This window comes from Callospermophilus lateralis, chromosome 8 (genome assembly GCF_048772815.1).
Source record: "Callospermophilus lateralis isolate mCalLat2 chromosome 8, mCalLat2.hap1, whole genome shotgun sequence".
In the NCBI taxonomy this organism is placed as follows: domain Eukaryota; kingdom Metazoa; phylum Chordata; class Mammalia; order Rodentia; family Sciuridae; genus Callospermophilus; species Callospermophilus lateralis.
Window position 1 is genome coordinate 87,679,765 of NC_135312.1, and position 21,338 is coordinate 87,701,102.

Genomic DNA, 21,338 nt, shown 5'->3' on the forward strand with positions numbered 1-21,338 from the left:
ATTTTTTTAATAATTTATAGAAGTAGAATGAAGACATATTAAACTCCAGTCAGAATGGCAGCTATTAAGAATACAAACAACAATAAGTGTTGGTGAGGATGTGGGGGAAATGGTACACTCATACACTGCTGGTGGGACTGCAAATTGGTGCAGCCAATATGGAAAGCAGTATGGAGGTTCCTTGGAAAACTGGGAATGGAACCACTATTTGACCCAGCTATCCCTCTCCTCAGTGTATACCTAAAGGACTTAAAAACAGCATATTACAGGGACACAGCCACATCAACGTTTATAGAAGCACAATTCACAATAGCAAAACTGTGGAACCAACCTAGATGCCCTTTAGTACGTGAATGGATAAAGAAAATGTGGTATATATACACAATGGAATATTATTCAGCATTAAAAGGGAATAAAATTATGGCATTTGCAGGTAAATGGATGAAGCTGAAGAATATAATAGTAAGTGAAATTAGCCAATCCCAGAAAACCAAATGCTGAATAATTTCTCTTATTTAAGGATGCTGATCCATAATATGCTGGGGGGAGGATGTGAGTATTAAATGAAGTCTAGAAAGGGCAAAGGGAAAAGAGGAGGGAGGGGAAAGGAGGGAGAATAGGGGTAGGAATGATGGTCATCATTTCCCTAAGTACATGTAAGAAGACACAAAAGATGTGACTCTACATTGTGTGCAACCAGAGATATGAAAAAATTGTGCTCTATATGTGTAATATGAATTGTAATGCATTCTGCTATCATATATAATAAATCACAATTCTAAAAAAAACCCAACTATTAAAATTTTGGTAAATTTAAGAATAACAACCCAAAATTTTATTCCATGTTTCTCATTTTGGAAATATAAAAATATGACTTGTGCAGTGTGCTTTGAACTTACTGTTTAACTGTCATGCATATACCTGGAGGATATCCATGATGTTAATACCAATTCCAGATTTCAAATACCTCTCTAATGGGTTTTATCTTATTTCTGGTTCTTCTTGCATGTGTATGGTCAATACACAGTCATCAAAACAAAACACTAAAAGATCTCATAACCTCACTGGAGAATAGCTGTCTTTTTCTTTTTATTAAAGTTTTATAGTTGTACATAGCAGTTGCGTTCATCCTAACAAAACTCATATATTCATGGAAATCAATTTCAGTTCATGATCCCCACCCCCTTTTTAGTTATCTTTTTTGTTCTACAGTTGTAAAATATTTTTTAGATTTATTAGAAAAAGTTAAAATCATAAGTGGAATGTCTTTTTAAAAACTTCCTATACCACATGTTCTAATTATTTTGTAAACATATCTACCTATGGCATTTGTTCATTAAAATTGTATCAAACAAATATTGGAGCACAACTATCATTAAAAAAAATAGACGATTACTCTGATTAAAAATAGAAGATTACTTATTCTTTTAGGAAAATATCATGGTCCACGTTCTTGTTGCAAAATATTGTTATGAATTCCTAGCCATTGATGATTGAATGAATGAAAATTTTATATTTACTCATTGTTTTTTCTGATTCCCATGGTAAGGGAATTCACCAAAGATCATTTGAGCACTGAAAGTTTGAAATTTCACTTATGTGACCAATTTTATCATTTCTCTGGAGTCTACAGTATTGCTGCATGTCTCATTGCATTCATCTTCTCACTAGTCCACTAATTGTGAATCATTTTTCTTTGTCAATTTGCTTCTCTTTAAAAATAAGGGTGGAAAATGAAAAATCCTGAATTCTCATTTGTGTTCAGTGAAAGCTTTTTTAATGTAAAAGCCTATAATTTACATCTTATTGAAAAGAATGCAATACTTTGGATAGCACAAAAATAAAAATGAAAGATGGTAGTAATGATTTATTTCAGTATTGTCCCATCAGGTATGTTCTGAATATGCTTTATTCTCACTAAAACTCATGTTAGGGCTTAGTTCTTAAATGTGGCAGTATCAGGAGGTGGTATTTAATAGTAAGTGTTTAGGTCATGGAGTACTAACCTCATTAATGGATTATTTTTCTTGAGACATTATTAATTCTCTTGATACTAGATTGGATCTCATGAGAGTGAGTTAGGTCCCTCATGATTGGATTATCTCTTGCAGGAGCGGATTGCAAGCTGGATTATCCCTTTGGTCTGTCTCTTTTCCTCACTTCTTGCTGGCTACTCTTACAAATGCTACTGCCATGTGATGTCATCCACAGTGTTATGATATTAGCAAAATACCCTGGCCAGATATACCTTTCTTGAACTTTCTTGCCTCTAGAACTGGGTGTTAAACAAACCACTTCATAACTTACTCTGTGGTATTTCTTAGTCTGTGGTATTTTGTTATAGCAACACAAGATGGACTAAGACAATTCCAAAGGAACTCAGCAATCCCATTATTATTATGTTTTTAATGCATAAATAGAACAATTGATTCATAATAATAAAATAATTCCTAGTTGTATAAAATGGCAAAATATTTCACAGTATAGGAAAAATAAAATCACTAAGATTTCAATAACATAGATTTATAGAAGGATCCGTTAGACTTATATGATAATTGTTCCCTCTAAAGTAACACAATATTAATCAGCCCAAGTAGTTAAAACTACTCAAATCTCAAAAACTAAAATTGGATCTCATTTTTCCTGAGAATTGAGATATTACAGTTAGTGTAGATTTTATGTAAAGGTAATCAACTGACCTCCTCATTCTGTATTCCTTCACACACTAAGACTTAACCTTTAGCTGGAAGCTGGATCATTCAAAGGTGAATAATAATCAGGAATGAGCCAGCATGGTGAACTGAAGGAGCACAAAGATATTTGAAAATATTATATTAATAATATTAATAATAGCTTTTTTTGGTGCTAGGAATTGAACTCAGGTCCTTGTGCATGTGAGGCAAGCACTCTACCAACTGAGCTATATCCCTATCCCTAATAATAGCTTTTTAAAAGAGTAAAAACCAGAATAAAGTATAAACCCAGTCAACGACATAATGAATAGATGTGAGGAAATCTACATAGTAAAATGAAAAAGTACAAAAATACATAATAATAATCTCAGAAAAGATCTCACAGCAACACTCAGTGCAGAATTGTGTATAAAATTTTGAGAGAAAGAAAGTTGACTCAAGAATTGCATAGGAGCTAAATATAGCGTAGCAAGCATAAAAGTAGCAGACAGCATTCTTAAGAAGGTAAGAATTAAGGGAATACAACCCCAAGAGCTTTTATTAGAGAATATGAACACAAAAATGTATGTCAAATTTCAGCCAAGAAGATGAATAAAATTAAAAATTCAAGGAACTTGTTAAAAGACTAGGGTGAACCATTAAGCCAATTTAAATGTAACATTGATCTAGACTCGATGACACAAACCTGTAATCCTAGCCACAAGTTAAAAGGCAATCTGTGCAATTTAGCAAGACCTTGTCTCAAAATAATAAATAAAAAGAATCCAGACTATAGCTCAGTAGTAAAATGTCTGAGGCTTCAATTCCCAGTACGAAAAATAAAATAAGCCTGAGATTGAACAATTATGTTATGTTTACAGTATAGAATGTAAATGTCATAAAAATTATATCAAAATATTATATGTAAATTGAATTATTAGAAACCAGAGAAGAGGCCCAACATATAACTGTATTAATTTTATATTTTACAACAGTTATATATATTGATACTTATTCTTGAAAAATATAATTCAGAAGTTTTTCATTTCTTTTTTTATGATCCTTAATTTGATCTTTCAGAAATTATCATCTTTTATGACAGATAAATTGTGTTTTTCTGTTTTATTTCTATTTTTTAAGTATGGGTACATTTAATATTATGAACCTCATAAAATAGCAAGTGTAATATGATCCAGGCTTTCTAGAATTTTTTATTCATTTACAATTTTAGCTATATGTGCATAGGAATATATCAATGCTTTTTATATTATTTTGACTGTTAGATTTTGAGGATTTTGAAAATGGTATTTTGACTGTTAGATTTTGAGGATTTTGAAAATGGTATTTTTTTTGTAAATATAGTATATTTCATTTATTACAGAAACTTCTATGGTATCACTTCCTTGTAATAATCTGAGGCTAAAAATTACAAAACAGACTTATTGAATATTTGGGGAGTGATTTAACCAAATTTTATATTATTAATAGACAACATAGAAAAATACTTATAAGCCAACTTGCTTTAGTCTTCACAACCACCTTTATATAGTGCAAAGAATAGCAGACTGGCAATAAGAAGTCCTGGATTCTGTTTCCTACTTTATAATATATAACTGTGACCTTGGTCAGAGTGACCTGCTTCAAGCCTTAGATGACTCGCCGATAAATAGGGAAAAATAAATAACACCAATCTTGACAAACCACAGAACTTTTGCATGACTCAGATAAGTTGAAGTAGATGAAAATGTTTTATAAAATAATGGTGATAATGCAATTTGAGAAAACAGGTTAATTAAGAAGAGAAGACAATCTAAGAGGTTTCAAGTCTTGAACCAGACAAATGACCAGGTTAAAAAAATTGCATTTTAACACTGGAGGATCTGCCATCAATAACCCACTAAAGAATACCACATGACTTAATTTTCTGATTTTGAGAAAGTGGGGGAGTACATATCCTAGAAATTCTCTGATTCAATAATCTTATCTTCAAACCTTTGCAGATTCAAGAACCTTAAGTCAACAGGGCAATTAATATGCCAGGAGCTGTGTTCCATTATCCTTTATTTTTATCTGTCCTTTCATACATATGATTCAAATGTTTGTATTTCTTTTTATCTGACATAGCACTAGCATAATAGTTTTCATACAAGCCTGTAGTAAAATTGGTTGTCTTATTTTAGCAATAAGTCATCTTTTGCTTCAATATTACTAGTTCCCCAAAATATCTGAACATAATTTTCTTTTTTAAAATATTATTTTTAGTTATACATGGGCACAATATCTTTATTTTGTTTATTTATTTTTATGTGGTGCTGAGGATCGAACCCAGGGTCTCACACGTGCGAGGTGAGCACTCTACCGCTGAGCCACAACCCCAGCCCCCATAATTGTTTTTCTATTTAAAAAATTCCAAAGAGTTATTCTGTGAATCTACGGTTTTCTTATAGATTTATAATTCTCACCATCTGACTATTATACCTTTATTGGTGATTATGAAAATGAAGGTAGGTCCCCCTGAGCCCCACCAAGATTCTTAAAAAAATAAGGAACAGGGAGTAATGTTAATTAGGGAAAGCCGCTTAGTACTGCTTTTGCCTATACTAGGCATTTTTTTTGCTTACATGAAACCCATTCTTATTCTGTTGAATGTATCCTGATATAGCACAAAACACCATCTTTCTTCATTCTTAAAAAGAATGCTTTTTGAAAATGAGTGATTCAGTGGAACAATACAAACATTTTATGGAACATTTTCTTATTTTTTTTCAGAATTTCCTTTTTTGTTAACCTATGTTATACATATAGCCAAGAAGACAACAGTAAGTCAGATATAGAGCAAATAAAGAGTCCTATAAATTTGGAAAGTAGAAGGTCTATTTTATGTAAACATACTTAAAATATTGTGAACTCAGTAATTGAGAGGGGATTAAAGGTTGTTAATTCTAAGAACTAGTAGGATTGTAAATATTAACTTGTCCTCCTTAGGCTATGCCTTACAAATCCACCTCAACCTGTATAATAGTGCTTGGCAGTCTTTTTTCCTTCCATTTCTTTTAATTTCAACACACCTTACAAATCCACCTCAACCTGTATAATAGTGCTTGGCAGTCTCTTTTCCTTCCATTATATTTTAAGAAATATTTCCTATTTAATTTTTTATTTTTATAGACTTTCAGGTCATTGACTATAATTTTCTCCTTTTCAAAATCAAGATAATGAACCCCCATTTTTGCTTTTCTTATTGATAAATCTGAAGTTTACATTGCCAGACCATGTGGAAATACCTCATGAAATGCTAAACATAGCTGTTCTTGCTCGCTATTGCTAGGGGGCAGTATTTACTTAGCTGACTATACAGATAAGCACTAGCCAAAACATGCATATATAATTTCATGATCTGAGAAAATACTTAGAGCATGTATAATTTCTTTTCATTTTCAGTTTCCAACTTTTATGAGGAAATAGCTAAAATATCTCTAGCTTTATAAAAGCATATGTATTTTATATTTGTAATCAAATTTTTAAAATTTATTTGCTTTTTTGAAAAATTAAAACCTGCCTGGTATTCAAAATTATCTTATTTTACTGTCATTTTTTTCTATATCAGATAACATTATGAAACTGTACCAATACCTTTAGAAATTAAGGCAAAAATATCAATATTTTTCAATTAAGATTTTAAAAGTAATATAGAAAGAATAAATAACAGGTATTATAATCTCACAGATTGCCATTTTTTTTAACCTGAATTTAATTGGTAAGAGGTGACTAGAACTGACTTGTCAAAATTAGAATTGAAGTGCTTATTTCCTGATTGCAATCCTTGGCTGTTTTTACTAATACGTGATGGCCTAAATATTAATGTATACTTCATTTGGTATACTCTAGGAAAATGTTGGTATGATAGAACAGGAGAATGAAGTGATCACAGTTTTATTTCTAGAAAGATAAATTTGGCTGAAGGAAATATTGAAGCAGTTAGAAATTGAAAGTAGGATGAACACTTATGAAATATTTGCCATAGCTGATAAAGAAGGAATGATAATCAAAACAAGGGTGGTTCAATATGAAGGGACAGAAACAACAGACTGAGGAGATCTTGTAGAAATAACACCTATGGGATTTGATAGGAAATACTTTAAAATTAAGTTTATTCAACCTAAGTGACTGGAATGATAGGTGCTAATAGAAAGACAAGGCCATTTGGGAGTGACCATGAGTATAGTATCTTGGATGTAGTTAAGTTATATCGAAAACAACTTCATCTTTTCAAGGCCTCCTCTTAAATTTTATTAGATGGTACTAGAACATCATAATTTGTGAGCATAGTTTTATGCTATTACTAAGACAATACTTTCTGAGTACTCTATACAGTGCTTTGTTTATTGCAGGGGTTTGGTTTGGTTTGGTTTCAGTTTGGGTTTTAGTTTTTTTATTTTTCTTTGTGCACTGACCTGTGTAAAAAGAAACTACCTTGGCTTTGTATGAATCTGGCAATTTTTGCCTCTGATCATTTTAAATAAGTCCCCACTTTATGTAGTTTCCTTATATAGATGTCGTTTTTAGTATTTAGCAGTTTGTGAGGGGAACCCTATGCAATTTCTGGAGCTTTCTCTCTAAGCAGCTTTCTTCTGTCTAAAATTATGAAGATTCTAGCCACCTTGACTTCCTCACTCTCCCAACGCTGCCTCCTTAGCTCAGGACAACCACCAAGCTCTTCCTGGCTTTTTCCTTCCTCTAATGGCCTAAAAACTCTTTGCAGAATGTCAGTAAGCTGACATTCTGGACAGTTATAGGTTTCATTTCATGTATTTCCTCTCTCGGGCATTACTCTACATGCTAATATCCTAGATCTGCAAATTGTTGTTTCATGTATTCTGTCTAAATTGTATGCATTTCAAGTGGGAGGGTAGATTTGATTCCTATTCCATCTTGTTCAGAAGCACAATCACTCTATAGATCTTGATGAAGTTAATAATTAGATAGGATAGAATGGGGTGCAAGGTACTATTAGTTAATTGCTGAACTAATTTGGCAAATATTCTTAGTGACAGTTGGTTTTCCTCAAAACAGTAGCAAATAATATAATTGATGTTATGTTAATAAAAGAAAGATTGAATAATAGTGATGGAACTAATCTCTTTTAATTTTTTAATTTAAATTTTAATCAAAGGTGAAGAATTAGGGTGAATAATTTGTATTTTGTTAGATATTACTGTTTTCTACAATTCATACTTGTTACTATGAAGACACATATGTCTTTCCCTTTTTGAATTTGTAATGTCTCTAAAAAGAACTATCTACATTTCAACTTGTGTAAATGATGATGTGGAGATCAATAGCCTTTATTTTACTATAATACTTATGTTTTAATGAATTATATAATTGAATAGTTATTAACTGGCATTTTGATAGCATAGTTACTCCATTGTGTACAATGTAAAGACAATGTGCAACTCTACTCATAAATTTATAATTAATGGGTACCAAAAGAATATTTATTTAAGCTCTATAGAAAGTAGAAGTCTTTGTTTAATAGTATCCTGTATTTACTCATACAGTAAAATAAACTTCATGCTTTTTCAGATTTTTCTGCAAATTATTTTTGGTTTTTAAAACTTGCTAGTGACAGTCCTAGTGTGTGACCCATCCAGCTATATAACTCCTTGATATTTATCCTAAGGAATTAAAGTTCACAATGACACATGCATACCCATGTTTATAGCAGCACAATTCACATTTGCCAAACCATAAAACCAGCCTAGGTGACTAAAAGCAAGGTAAGATGAAATAAGACATCATCTCAAGCCGTGAAATAGAAAAGAAGGGGTGAATATGTAGAAGAATGAAACTAGACCCGTATCTCTCGCCCTGCATAAAAATAAACTCAATGGATCAAAGACCTAGGAATTAGAACAGAAATTATGCAACTCTTAGAAGAAAGTAGAGGTTCAACACTCCAGCATATAAGTAAGGGCAACAACTTTCTCAAAAGGATCCCTACAGCTCCGGAAATAATGCCAAGAGTTAATAAGTGGATGGCATCAAATTAAAAAGCTTCTGCACAGCAAAGGAAACAATTAGGAATGTGAATAGAGAACCTACAGACAGAAATCTAGCTACTTTTTTTTTAGTTCTCTAATATCTAGAATATATAAAAAATTCAAAAATTTCACACCAAAACTCACATACCCCATAATTTGACCCAGCTATTCCCCTTCTCAGACTATACCCAAAAGACCTAAAAAGAGCATACTACAGGGACACAGCTAGCTACATCAATGTTCATAGCAGCACAATTCACAATAGCTAGACTGTGGAACCAACCTAGATGCCCTTCAGTAGATGAATGGATAAAAAAAAAATGTGGCATTTATACACAATGGACTATTAAGCAGCACTAAAAAATAACAAGATCCTGGCATTTTCGGGGAAATGGATGGCATTAGAGCAGATTATGCTAAGTGAAGTTAGCCAATCCCTAAAAAACAAATGCCAAATGTCTTCTCTGATATAAGGGAGGTGACTCAAAGCAGAGTAGGGAGGAAGAGCATGAGAAGAAGATTACCACTAAACAAGGAAAAGAGGTGGGAGGGAATGGGAGGGAGAAGGGGAATTGCACAGAAGATGGAAGGAGACCTTCATTGTTATACAAAATACATATATGATGGTATGAGGGGGAAGGGGAAAAAAAGAGAAAAGTGTCACAGTAGATTGGGTAGAGAGAGGGGAGGGGAGGGGAGGGGAGGGGAGGGGAAGATAGGGAGGGCAGCAGAATACAACAGACACTAGGATTGCTGTATGTATATACATGGCTGTATAACCAATGTGATCCTGCAATCTGTACACATGGAAAAATGAGAATTCATACCCTGTTTGAATCAAATGTATGATATGTCAAGATCATTGTATTGTCTTGAGAAACTAATAAAAAAAAAGAAATGGGCAAATGAATAAAATAGACACTTCCCAAAAGAAGAAATACAAATGGCCAACACATATATGAAAAATGTTCAATATCATTAGCAATTAGGGAAATTCAAATCAAAACTACACCGAGATTTTTATCACACCAGTCAGGATGGCAGCATCAAGAATACAAATAATAAATGCTGGAATGGGTGTGGAGAAAAAGGAACACTCTTACTCTGTTGGTAGGATTGTAAATTTGTACAACCACTCTGGAAATATATGTTTAGGTTCCTCAAAAGATAGGCAAGGAACCATCATATGATTCAGCTATACGACTCCTAGGTATTTATCCTAAAGAATTAAGGTTATCATACTACAATGATACATGCATGTTTGTAGCAGCACAATCCACATTTGCCAAACTATGGAACCAGCTTAGGTATTCAAATGATTACCTTATAATCTGACAGTGGGTGAATGGATAAAGAAAATGTGATACACACACACACACACACACACACACACACACACACACAATGGAGTTTTATTCAGCAATAAAGAAAAATGAAAATAGGTGGAACTAGAGACCATTATGTTCTATGAAATAAGTCAATTTAGAGGGTCAAAGGTCTTATTTTCTCTCATGGGGAAGCTCGAGAGAAAAAGGAAAGAAAGGTGATGGGGAATCTCAGGAAAATCAAAGGGATTAAGTGGGGGTAGGTGAGAAGGGAGAGGAAAGTTGTGGGATTGATATTGGCCAAATTATATTGTTATATTGTATGCATGTATGATTATGTAAGAACAAATCTCATCATTATATACAACTGTAGTGCTCCAATAAAATGTGTGCAGGAGAAAAGAAGGGGTTAATTTATTTTTCCTCTACTTTTGTTCTCTTTAGGCCCTAAATAGATTGGATGATGCCCACTCAAACTGGGAAGATGATGTATTTTATTTGGTGCACTGATTCAAATGATTACCTTATCTGGAAACACCATCAGAGACACACCCCAAAATATTATTTAATCAGATACCTGCGTCCTCTGATTTAATCACTTTGCCACATAAACTTAACTATTACAAGAATCCTTAAAATCTCAGTGGTATTTTTGTGTCACTGAAAAGTGCACCCTTAAAAATAGCATACTAGTATTGCACTTGAATTAGCTATGATCAAATGAAGGTATTCTGTGAATGATTCCTGAAGAAATCATCTATATTTGTAATATAGACAGATATTACAAAATTAAGTATTTGTGGCCATAATTATAGTTACCTGCATTGTTGTTTTATTTTAATCAATGGAATAGACCAAAATATAGAATTTTTTTTAACCATTCAGTTTAGTTTATTGGCGATCATTCTAATTTTGTCTTTCATTTCTTCTTTATCCATCCCCTGTACTCCTGCTCATAGCTATATGCCATCCCTTGGTTTCTCACCATGTTTACTCGTAAGTATTATTTTTCCTCTTTTAGAATTGTATTAGCAAAAATACAGTTTTATTCTTCCCTGACATTTTATATTTGCAATAATATTAAGCAAATTTAATATGCATCCCCTATGTGGTTCTTGCATGATAAAGGTGAGTATAAAATAGTTCCAATTGTTCTGACCCCTGAACATTAAAATGAGAATTGTATAGGTTGAAATTTTATTTTATATTTCATAGTATTCACTCAAGCTTTTCCCCCTTTGAAAACAGTATTTAACATCAATTGTGGGGTTTATCTAAAGGTATCAAGGCTATATTTTACAACCAAATTAGGCTTAATTTCTAGAGATTCTATAATAACTCACAGTTTTATTTTCTAAACTAGGAGGACTCCTAGAAATTAAGCAGATTATGTGAATGTTGTAATTTACTTATAAATATTAATACAGTGAACATCCTTACTTAAATATGGTACACGTGATAAATGGAAGAATATTTGGAATAGATCTGTATGTATGGGCCTGGGAAGATATCCACAATATTATTAAATGAACAAGGAGTTATAAAAATAGAAGACTGTTAAAAGGATATTTTTGATGAATATTTAATAAAGCAGGTGTTTATAATGCATAATGGGGATATAACCTTACTGTATATAAAACAATTTTAAGGTTTATCTGCATAAATAAACTTGTATAAATAATATAACTAAATAATTCTGGGGAGAAATGTTATGAATTGTACATATATACCAATATTGATAAATTAGAAAATGTCATCTATTTGACTGATATGATAATTAATTAATTTAAAGAGACCTTAGGAAGCTATAAGGTGACAAAACTAAATAAACATTTTATAAAAACAGTTTGTAATATTAGCTCCTAAAGAATAGTTTGGACCATAAAATAATACTGATACATATAGTCAAGCAGGTTATTATTGTTGTTTATTTTAATTTTTAACTTAACTTATTTTTAAAAATCATTCTACAGATGTATTTCCACTGCACAAAATTTTCCACCTCTGGGATACTTTACTACTTGGAAATTCCTCTTTCCCATTCTGTATTGGAGTAGCAATTCTCCAGCAACTGCGGGACCGGCTTTTGGCTAATGGCTTTAATGAATGCATTCTTCTCTTCTCTGATTTACCAGGTAGAGGTCTAAATAAATGGAATAACTAAATGTAATTTAATTGTAAAATAATGAGATATTTTAAGCCATTGTTTTAGTTAGCATTTTTGTAGCTGTGACCAAAAGACCTGACAATAACAATTTTAAGGAGGAAAAATTTATGACAGAGAGAGAAAGAAACTTTGGAATTCTGTGGAATTCTGTCATACCATACAAGATAGAAAGTTAAGTTGTATAGGGTGTTCCCAAGTGAGGAGTTTATAAATCTAGGGGTTGAATGCTAAAATGTAGACAAATGGATAGCAACTATACACTTGATGCTGTGGTTTAAAAAAAGAAAAAAACTAATGTGGCTCTTAAGATGTAAGTAAATTTGTGAAAGTGGGGTAAAAAAGCTATTTTTGCAGAAACTGAAATATTTTTAGGTAGAAAAATTCTACTTTTTTCACAGTATTTCTTTGATTCCATTCCTTCTGCTTTTTGCTTTGCTGTCCTTCATATTTTCAGACAAACACAAATTATTACTGATAATAAACACACTTTAAATTACATAAGAAATAAATTTGCCTGAAAACCAAATAAATAGAGAAAGGTACTCTAAAGCTATCTGTATTAAGCCTCGAAAGGAATAAGAAACCTGCTTCCTATCTACTTTTTATTTGTAGTGGATGATCTGTGTTTCATTCTGTATTATCTGTCTGTTGAAAATCTTCATCTTTTGGGGGGAAAATAGTAACAAAATGCCTTGAGGTAATTTAAAACTTTTCCTTTCTCCTGCCCCCAAAACTAAAAATATCACCATCAGCTAATTTATCAAATTTTAATTAAAGTGTTATTTATATGTAAACAAATAATAGTTTAGTTCTTTAATTTTTTTCTGGGAAATTTTTTATGAAAATTGTCGAGTTTTTTGTTGTTGTGTTGTTTATTTTTGGTTTTGAACAGGAACAGAGAAGCTACTTTCATAACCTAAGAATACTGTCTGTACCCTACAGATGTTTTCTTGTCATTCTCAACTTGACAAAGTAAATAGAAGTTGATTGATTAGGATTAAAAGAATTTTTCTGGTCAGTTATAAAAATATGTATATTGAAAATGCTGATTTTGCATTTTGAAATAAAGCAAATTTAATGCCTTTCCTATTTCGTATATAAATATTTCCATTAAACACCAGTGAAGGAATCTGTTTTAATTTTTTATAGACAAATTAGTGGTAACCCTGCTTGCCCATTAAAAATATTATTTCTGAAATAATAAAACTATATACATTTGTTATAACTGAATAATTGAGAAAGTATCTCTCTTCCTTAACCTTTGAAAATAGGATGCCTTCTTTGTATGTGAATTACCCTGATCCACAATGCCATTATTCTGGTCATTATATATGATTCCTGTTAGGGGAAGGAGAGGCTTCTAAGAAAAAATATGACCTCTTTCAAAAAGCATAAAGGTTTTCATTGCAAACTTGGTCTTTAAGTACATCTGTGTTTTGTTTTAATCACAGTGCATTTATTTGAGATAGCATTCTCAGGTAGGTTTTAAAAGTTGTCTTTTTTATTCTCCTACCCTCAACAATTCTTGAAGGAATTTGGAAGTGACCAGGGGAAATCTAAAAAACTGAATCTGGAGTAACCTTTTGCACACTAACATCTGAAAGTTTTAGATGATGTAAATGTAGAAATATGTGAAACAGATACGCTATTTTTCTAGTCTACCAAGAAAGGACCAATAGGCTAACTGTATATTTTACTTCCAATTATTGAGACAGACTTTTTAGATAAAGTAAGGCTAAGATTAAGCATTAATTTGAACTCAGTAAATATGTTATGCTTTACTGAACTCCTACTTATCTGAGTTTAAATAATCAGTAAACAGGACAAATTTAACTCTGTTTTTTACTAAAGGAGATTGACAACCCACTGTACAAAATGTGTATTGACACTAATATAACAACAATAAAAATAAAACCACCATCCAGTTGGGAACCTTGTGAACATGATAGGCATCTTTTTTAGTTCTTAATAGTCTAGTTGTTAAGAGCATGAAATATGCAGTGATATCACCTAGGCTCAGATCCTGCCTCTACTACTTTCACCAGTGCAACCTTAGAGAAATGACTTAATCCTTTCATCTTTGATTATATGAGAATGATAATAGTAAGTAAGTATTCTATGCATAGATTGTTGTATTAAGTCAGTATATCTAAAAAACTATATAACTGATTATTATCATTAAGTCACTGTTATAATTTTCCTCACTTTTTTCATTCTATATAACATACTTTCCTATTGGTAGTATAAATGAAGCAATTTCCCCAATTGTCTTTTGTATAAATTAATGATCACACAGATTTGTTAGCAAAATCTAATGAAGAATTACCTGAAAAATCAAATAATCCTTTAATGTTAAGTACACATTATTAGTAAGAAGACTATCTCTTTTCCTTGCTTATAGACAGCTCAGTATAGTCAATAGAGAACCCAGGCTTGGGAGTCTAGACTGACATGGGTTTGAGTGTGGATTCCACCATTCACTACCTGTGTAAATTGGGAAACTGAATGGGGGTACTGCTGCTGAGAGAATATGGTCTACAGGGTGAGATAGATATGAGTTCATATCCCAGATATGACACATATTAGCCAGGGAAACTCTAAAAAGTTATTGATTCTCATTGGAAAAAGAGTCCTGTACATTGCAAAATTTTCAGTAAATGTTAGACGATAATATCTACTTTAGAGTTGCTATGAGAACTAAAGATAATATATATAATGCAACTGGCAAAAAAACGATAGGCATATACACAAGTATTTTTAAGTATATGTAGTATTTAACATTTTAAATTTGTTAGGAATATATAACATGAAATTATACTTAAGTTCCATGTCCATTCGTCCTCCTTTTCTTCATTGAATACTACCTCTTTAATTTTTGTAGGGGAAACTCAGCAGAAAATCACAGTTCTTTTGATCAAAAATTGTTGCGTTGTAGAAGGTGATATATTGTGATTTTACATTCCAAGAAAGTACAAACGATGCTAGAAATTTTTCCTGAATGCTCTTGACATGTATTGGTATGTGTGCCATGCTTGTACTAGAACAGATTACTTTGAGATTGGTACATTTAACATTGCTTGATCAGGGGTGCTTTACCACTGAACTGTATCCTTAGCCCTTTTAATTGTTTTATTTAAGACAGGGTTTGATTGCTTAGGGCATCACTAATTTGTTGAGGTTGGCCTCAAATTTGTGATCCTCATGCCTCAGCTTACTGAGTTGCTGGGATTACAGGCATGTACCACCATGCTCAGCTATGGCAGGATATTTTGGAAGAAATACTTGGCTTTTCATACCAATCTAATAATGGATTTTGGCTGCTACTTTTAAGAGAGTAGTTTCCAAGGTTACCACTTTTTAAACTCAGTTACAATTTAGGGTTTCCCAGTCTTTGTTCTCTCTCTCTGATATTCTGCTATAGTACCCCCTTTGGCTTTTAAATTTTTCTTTGGAGATATATCCATGCAGTTTTGAAGATGAGAATAATATCTAAGTAAAACCAAAAGGATAATAATTTTAGAGTGGATTTCTGACAACTGAGATGTTTAAATGCTTTTGTTTTATTGTTTTGTTTTATATTCCTTTGTACAGTTGAGTATCAATTGAACATATCAATAACGATGCATTCCTAATTATTTTCCTTTTTTTAAATACATGACAATAGTGGAATACATTACACTCATTATTACTCATATACAGCACAATTTTTCATAACTCTGTATATAAAGTATGTTCACACCAAATTATGCCATTATATGTGTACTCCTTTTTTTTGCTTTACAATTCTTAATACACATATATTCCACAATATTTCATATCTCTGTATATAAGGTATGTTGACACCAAATTCAAATCTTCATACATATATTTTGTATATGATGACCATCACATTCCACCATCCTTGCTAATCCCCAGAGGTTATACAAAAAAAAAAAAACTGATTATTTTCAAAGACAGAAATATTTAGAGGCAGGAATATTTTTCTTAGAGAACTCAGTAGAAAAAATAATGGTAAATCTGTATGGAAGAAACCTTAACTTATTCTGAGATTAAAACAATGGCTTTAACATTGGGAGAAATATGCATATATAAACTGTTTAGAAGGTAATAGTAAACTGAAGGAGATTTCAGCATATGAAAAGTTTCAAATCCTTTTTTATAGGAAGAAATTGGCATTTGACTAAAAACTCTTAGTTGTGTAGTGATTTTTCAATTAGAGAAGCTTAATTTAATAGAAAAGTTTTGAATGAAATTTAAGCATTTTAGTATCACCTACATACTTTGTAATATGATTTAATTTTTAACAAAAAACATGAAAAATATTAGTACCATCTCACTATTTTCACTAGTTCAGAAAGTATTATATGTGTTGTGGAATTATAGGTGGATAGGTAAAGGTGTTTATATTGATTAAAGTCAATTGTATAATCTAGTCTTACTCAAAATTCCATTGATTTTAAGGCAGTTCTGGTGATTCTTGTGCTAGGGAAGGGGAGAAGGATGATACCTATTCTTGGTTATAAGTTCTCATGGACCTCTAGCAGGTAATTTTTGAAATCAAGACTTAATCTATTTTCCTTCCTTGTATTTAACCAGATAGCAATATTAAGAAGTTCCCTAGCTTCCTCACATGTCTAAAAGCTTTAAAATCCAAGATTTGCTTTGTACTTCATTTTGTTATAGTATAAGTCATATTATAAGACATTTGAATGTCAGACAAAATCAGTATGCCTCATTAAATATAAATTTCAGATAATACTACTAAAATGAATATATCCCAAATGAACATTGTTTATTTGAGACTCAATTTTACTCCATCTCCTACATTTATATTTGCTACATTGGAAAACCCTAATTAGGTAAGTATTAAAAAAAAAAAAAACTTCTAAGAAAGAAAAGATTTAAAAAAATACATTGGAATTCAGGCATAGCATATGTTGGGGGTGGGTGGAAATTTAGCTTGAAAATGGCAAATAATGCTCAGTTAGTATTAAAACACTTTTTAACTTTTCCATATTGACATAAAAATTGGTAGTATATTTTCCTTTATCCACATGAATGTAATGAGATCCTAAGCATCACAACTTAAGTATTTAGTTTCCTAACTTATCAGATTGTAAACATTTGATACTTTAATGTTTTGTGAGGTATTCTGAGTACATGCAAATGGTTGATGGCATCTGTAACTTTCAGAATGGGAATGCATGATTGGCAAGAACCATAAACTAATTCAAAGCCATACATACCAACACTGGATTTTTCTTAAATATATTATGCAGGATAATGGATAATGGATAGATGTCATATGTTAGATATGAAATATCCTTTCAGTAATCAAAAATCTATATTATATATATATTACACACACACACACACACACACACGCACACACATACACCATAAGAAATATTTAGTTCAGGACTTAGCAACATAAAAAGGAGGAGGAGAACATAGATACAATAGGTATTTATTTATTCAGTAAGTTCTCTTTATTATTCATTAATTGCTGTTCTTTCATTGTTACTGCCTGGGGGAATAAATTCCAAAATGCAGTGTTTATTTACAATAACTATGAAAAACCATTAACATTAAACAATGACAACTCTGATTTTACAGTGAATGGCAATTTTTTTTTTTTTTAAGTTTGGCTTACTTCCAATCTATAGAGGTGATATATCCCCCACATGTATACTTACTTGAGTATACACACATATAACTTTATTCACCCTAATATGCATGACAAGCTCCTTGAGTCATAAGGACAGAGCCATACTGAGCTGTCCCCCCATTGCTGGTTACATAGATTTGTTCTTTTGTAGAAAGAAGTCAGTTGAAATCCCAAGAAGTTGAGCTCTTAGTAAGAGCAGAAACCTGGAGCCGACAGTTACAACATGAAGCATGGAGACCTCCCCAACTTCACAAAGACCAGTCTTTTTATTTTTCCCCATTTATTTTTTAGTTATAGTTTGACACAATACATTTATTTTATTTATTTATATGTGATAAAATATAAGGATCAAACCCGGGGCCTCACACATGCTAGGAGAGCATTCTAACACTGAGCCACAACCCCAGCCCACTCAAGGACCAGTCTTAAGACCCTCTCTTCCCAGGGATTGAGTTCTAAGAAAACATGGAAGGGACTGATAGGAGTTCTCCCACCTCCATGCAACAAAAGAACCCTCTTTCCTACATTTTCCAGAGTCTGGCAGCATATCCATTTGCTCTCCTCCATTAAGAAGGCTTCATATAATTTCATAAGCTGTGGAGCCCAGTGAAATAAATCTTGTTGGTTCTGTCTTCCTCTATGAGAGGAATAAATTCCATAGGGAAAAATTTCAACATTATGTAGTATAATATTAAAAGACCCTCCTTTGAATTTACTTACAGATGGTACAATAATAGAATGAAGCTTATCAATTCAAGACTGAAAGGACTTATACAAACAACATTATGAATAACCAGCACTCAGGAGATGTTATTATGCTTGTTTTAGACCTTAAAAATGAGGTGCTGTTAATTTTATTCTTTCTGTTACACTTTATCATTACATTGATCGAATCTGATTAAGCACCCATTTTTTTCAGCATACTCTATTCAGTAGAAATAAAATAAATTTAGTTGTAGTTTCAGCTATTCAAACTGGTTTCTCTACTAAATTTCTCTTACTAAAAGTTTATTTTCTAGTAAATAGTTAATTTTTTATGTTTATAAGTAGGTATTTATAAATAGGTATAGATACTCCATACAAGTATCAAGTAATTTCATCTTCTAAGTCTTAAGTACAGCATAAAAATTCCTGCCCTTAGCATCTCATTAATGGTAGGTACTATTAAAACACTTAATAGATGAACAGAAACCATATTTTCCACATATTTTTAAAGTTTCCTGGCTTATCTATATTCTATTCCTCTCTCTTTGTATTTGCCATCCATTCCTGAACTAAATATTAATGGTTAAACTTCAAATGAATAAGCTCAAATTTCAAAGTTTATACAATTTTAAGGGTTTTAAATGATTAACATTTTAATTGTTAAGTATTCTCACTTTATATGAAGAAATATAGTAGATTATAAAAATCATATGTAAAAGTTTTATATTTATACTGATTTTTTTTCCTCTGTATATATTTTGATACATAAGACAAGAATCTGGTGGCTTCTAAATTATTTTCTGCTGTATCTCTTATGTAACGCAGAGGTTGAGAGAATATATATATACATATGTAGATTTTTAAAAATTTTTTTTACTTGTCAATGGATCTTATTTTATTTACTTATATGTGGTGCTGAGAATTGAACAACCTCTGCCCCAGAGAATATATTTTTGCTCTGAAAATATAACGTTTGTGGCTCAGGGGTAGAGCACTTGCCTTGTACATTTGGGGTTCTGGGTTCGATCCTAGCACCACATAAAAATAAAATAAAGATGTTATGTCCAACTACAACTAAAACAAAATATTTAAAAATATATAAGTAATATAATATATTACTATTATTTGAGGTAAAGCATTTTATTTGGGCAAAGGCATAATATAATTGTGAAGTTTTAGTTAAAAAAATTCATATATTCATCTAAAGCAGCAGAAATATATTCATGACTTGTTTAATGTCGTAAGAAGGCATAATATCAGTGCTAAAATGGCTTGTTACAATCATCAGTTGATTCCATTCCCAGCTTTCCAAGAAATCTCCATACTGCTTTCCAAATTGGCCGCACCAATTTGCAGTCCCACCAGCAATGTACAAGTGTACCCTTTTCCCCACATCCTCGCCAGCACTTGTTGTTTGACTTCATAACGGCTGCCAATCTTACTGGAGTGAGATGGTATCTTAGGGTGGTTTTGATTTGCATTTCTCTGACTGCTAGAGATGGTGAACATTTTTTCATGTACTTGTTGATTGATTGTATGTCCTCCTCTGAGAAGTGTCTGTTCAGGTCCTTGGCCCATTTGTTGATTGGGTTATTTGTTATCACCATTTGACCCAGTTATTCCCCTTCTCGGACTATTCCCTAAAGACCTAAAAAGAGCATACTACAGGGACACTGCTACATCAATGTTCATAGCAGCACAATTCACAATAGCAAGACTGTGGAACCAACCTAGATGCCCTTCAATAGAGGAATGGATAACAAAAAAAAAATGTGGCATTTATACACAGTGGAGTATTACTCTGCATTAAAAAATGACAAAATCATAGAATTTGCAGGGAAATGGATGGCATTAGAGCAGATTATGCTAAGTGAAGCTAGCCAATCCCTAAAAAACAAATGCCAAATGTCTTCTTTGATATAAGGAGAGTTACTAAGAACAGAGTAGGGAGGAAGAGCATGAGAAGAAGATTAACATTAAACAGGGATGAGAGGTGGGAGGAAAAGGGAGAGAGATGGGAAATTGCATGGAAATGGAAGGAGACCCTCAGGGTTATACAAAATTACGTACAAGGGGAAGTGAGGGGTAAGGGGGAAAAAAACAAGGGGGAGAAATGAATTACAGTAGATGGGGTAGAGAAAAGGGGAGGGAAGTGGAGGGGAGGGGTATAGCAGAGGATAGGAAAGGCAGCAGAATACAACAGACACTAGTATGGCAATATGTAAATCAGTGGATGTGTAACCAATGTGATTCTGCAATCTGTACACGGGGCAAAAATGGGAGTTCATAACCCACTTGAATCAAAGTGTGAAATATGATATATCAAGAACTATGTAATATTTTGAACAACCAACAATAAAAATTTAAAAAAACCCAATCATCAGTTGAATGCACAATTGGCTGTTATAATTTTCCACTATTCAGTATTTACCTTAATAAAGCAAAAGAGCTTTCAAGTAAATGTCCATGCACTAGAGCCTTGGCCAAGTGAATGTATATTATTTATTTCCCAAGTTTTAAAAGTATTTAAAAAGATTTTTAACTGTAAAATTGAGAACTATTTGTTCATTTAGGGATAAATATAAATGAAATAAGATTACAATACTATTTGTGTATAATCTCCCAATAGTAAACAGTGGCTCAATTTTTTTTTTAAATCTATAAACTTGAGTCAAATATAACTGACTGTAGCCAGTGGGCTACTGATTTGTGACTTCTTTGTTTGAAAAGAGAAATGACAGGCAGACTTTACTAGAC

General features: G+C 32.0%; 1 protein-coding gene across 2 annotated transcripts in view; it reads left to right on the forward strand.

Annotated features, from left to right (window-relative positions):
* Tbck (TBC1 domain containing kinase) overlaps window positions 1-21,338 on the forward strand; it is a 237,430-nt gene that overhangs the window by 111,111 nt on the left and 104,981 nt on the right. For both annotated transcript variants that reach the window (XM_076864170.2, XM_076864169.2), the window contains exons 21-22: window positions 11,001-11,037; window positions 12,015-12,176. In XM_076864170.2, coding sequence (XP_076720285.2) covers window positions 11,001-11,037; window positions 12,015-12,176 — 199 coding nt within the window. The remainder of the gene's footprint in view (window positions 1-11,000; window positions 11,038-12,014; window positions 12,177-21,338) is intronic.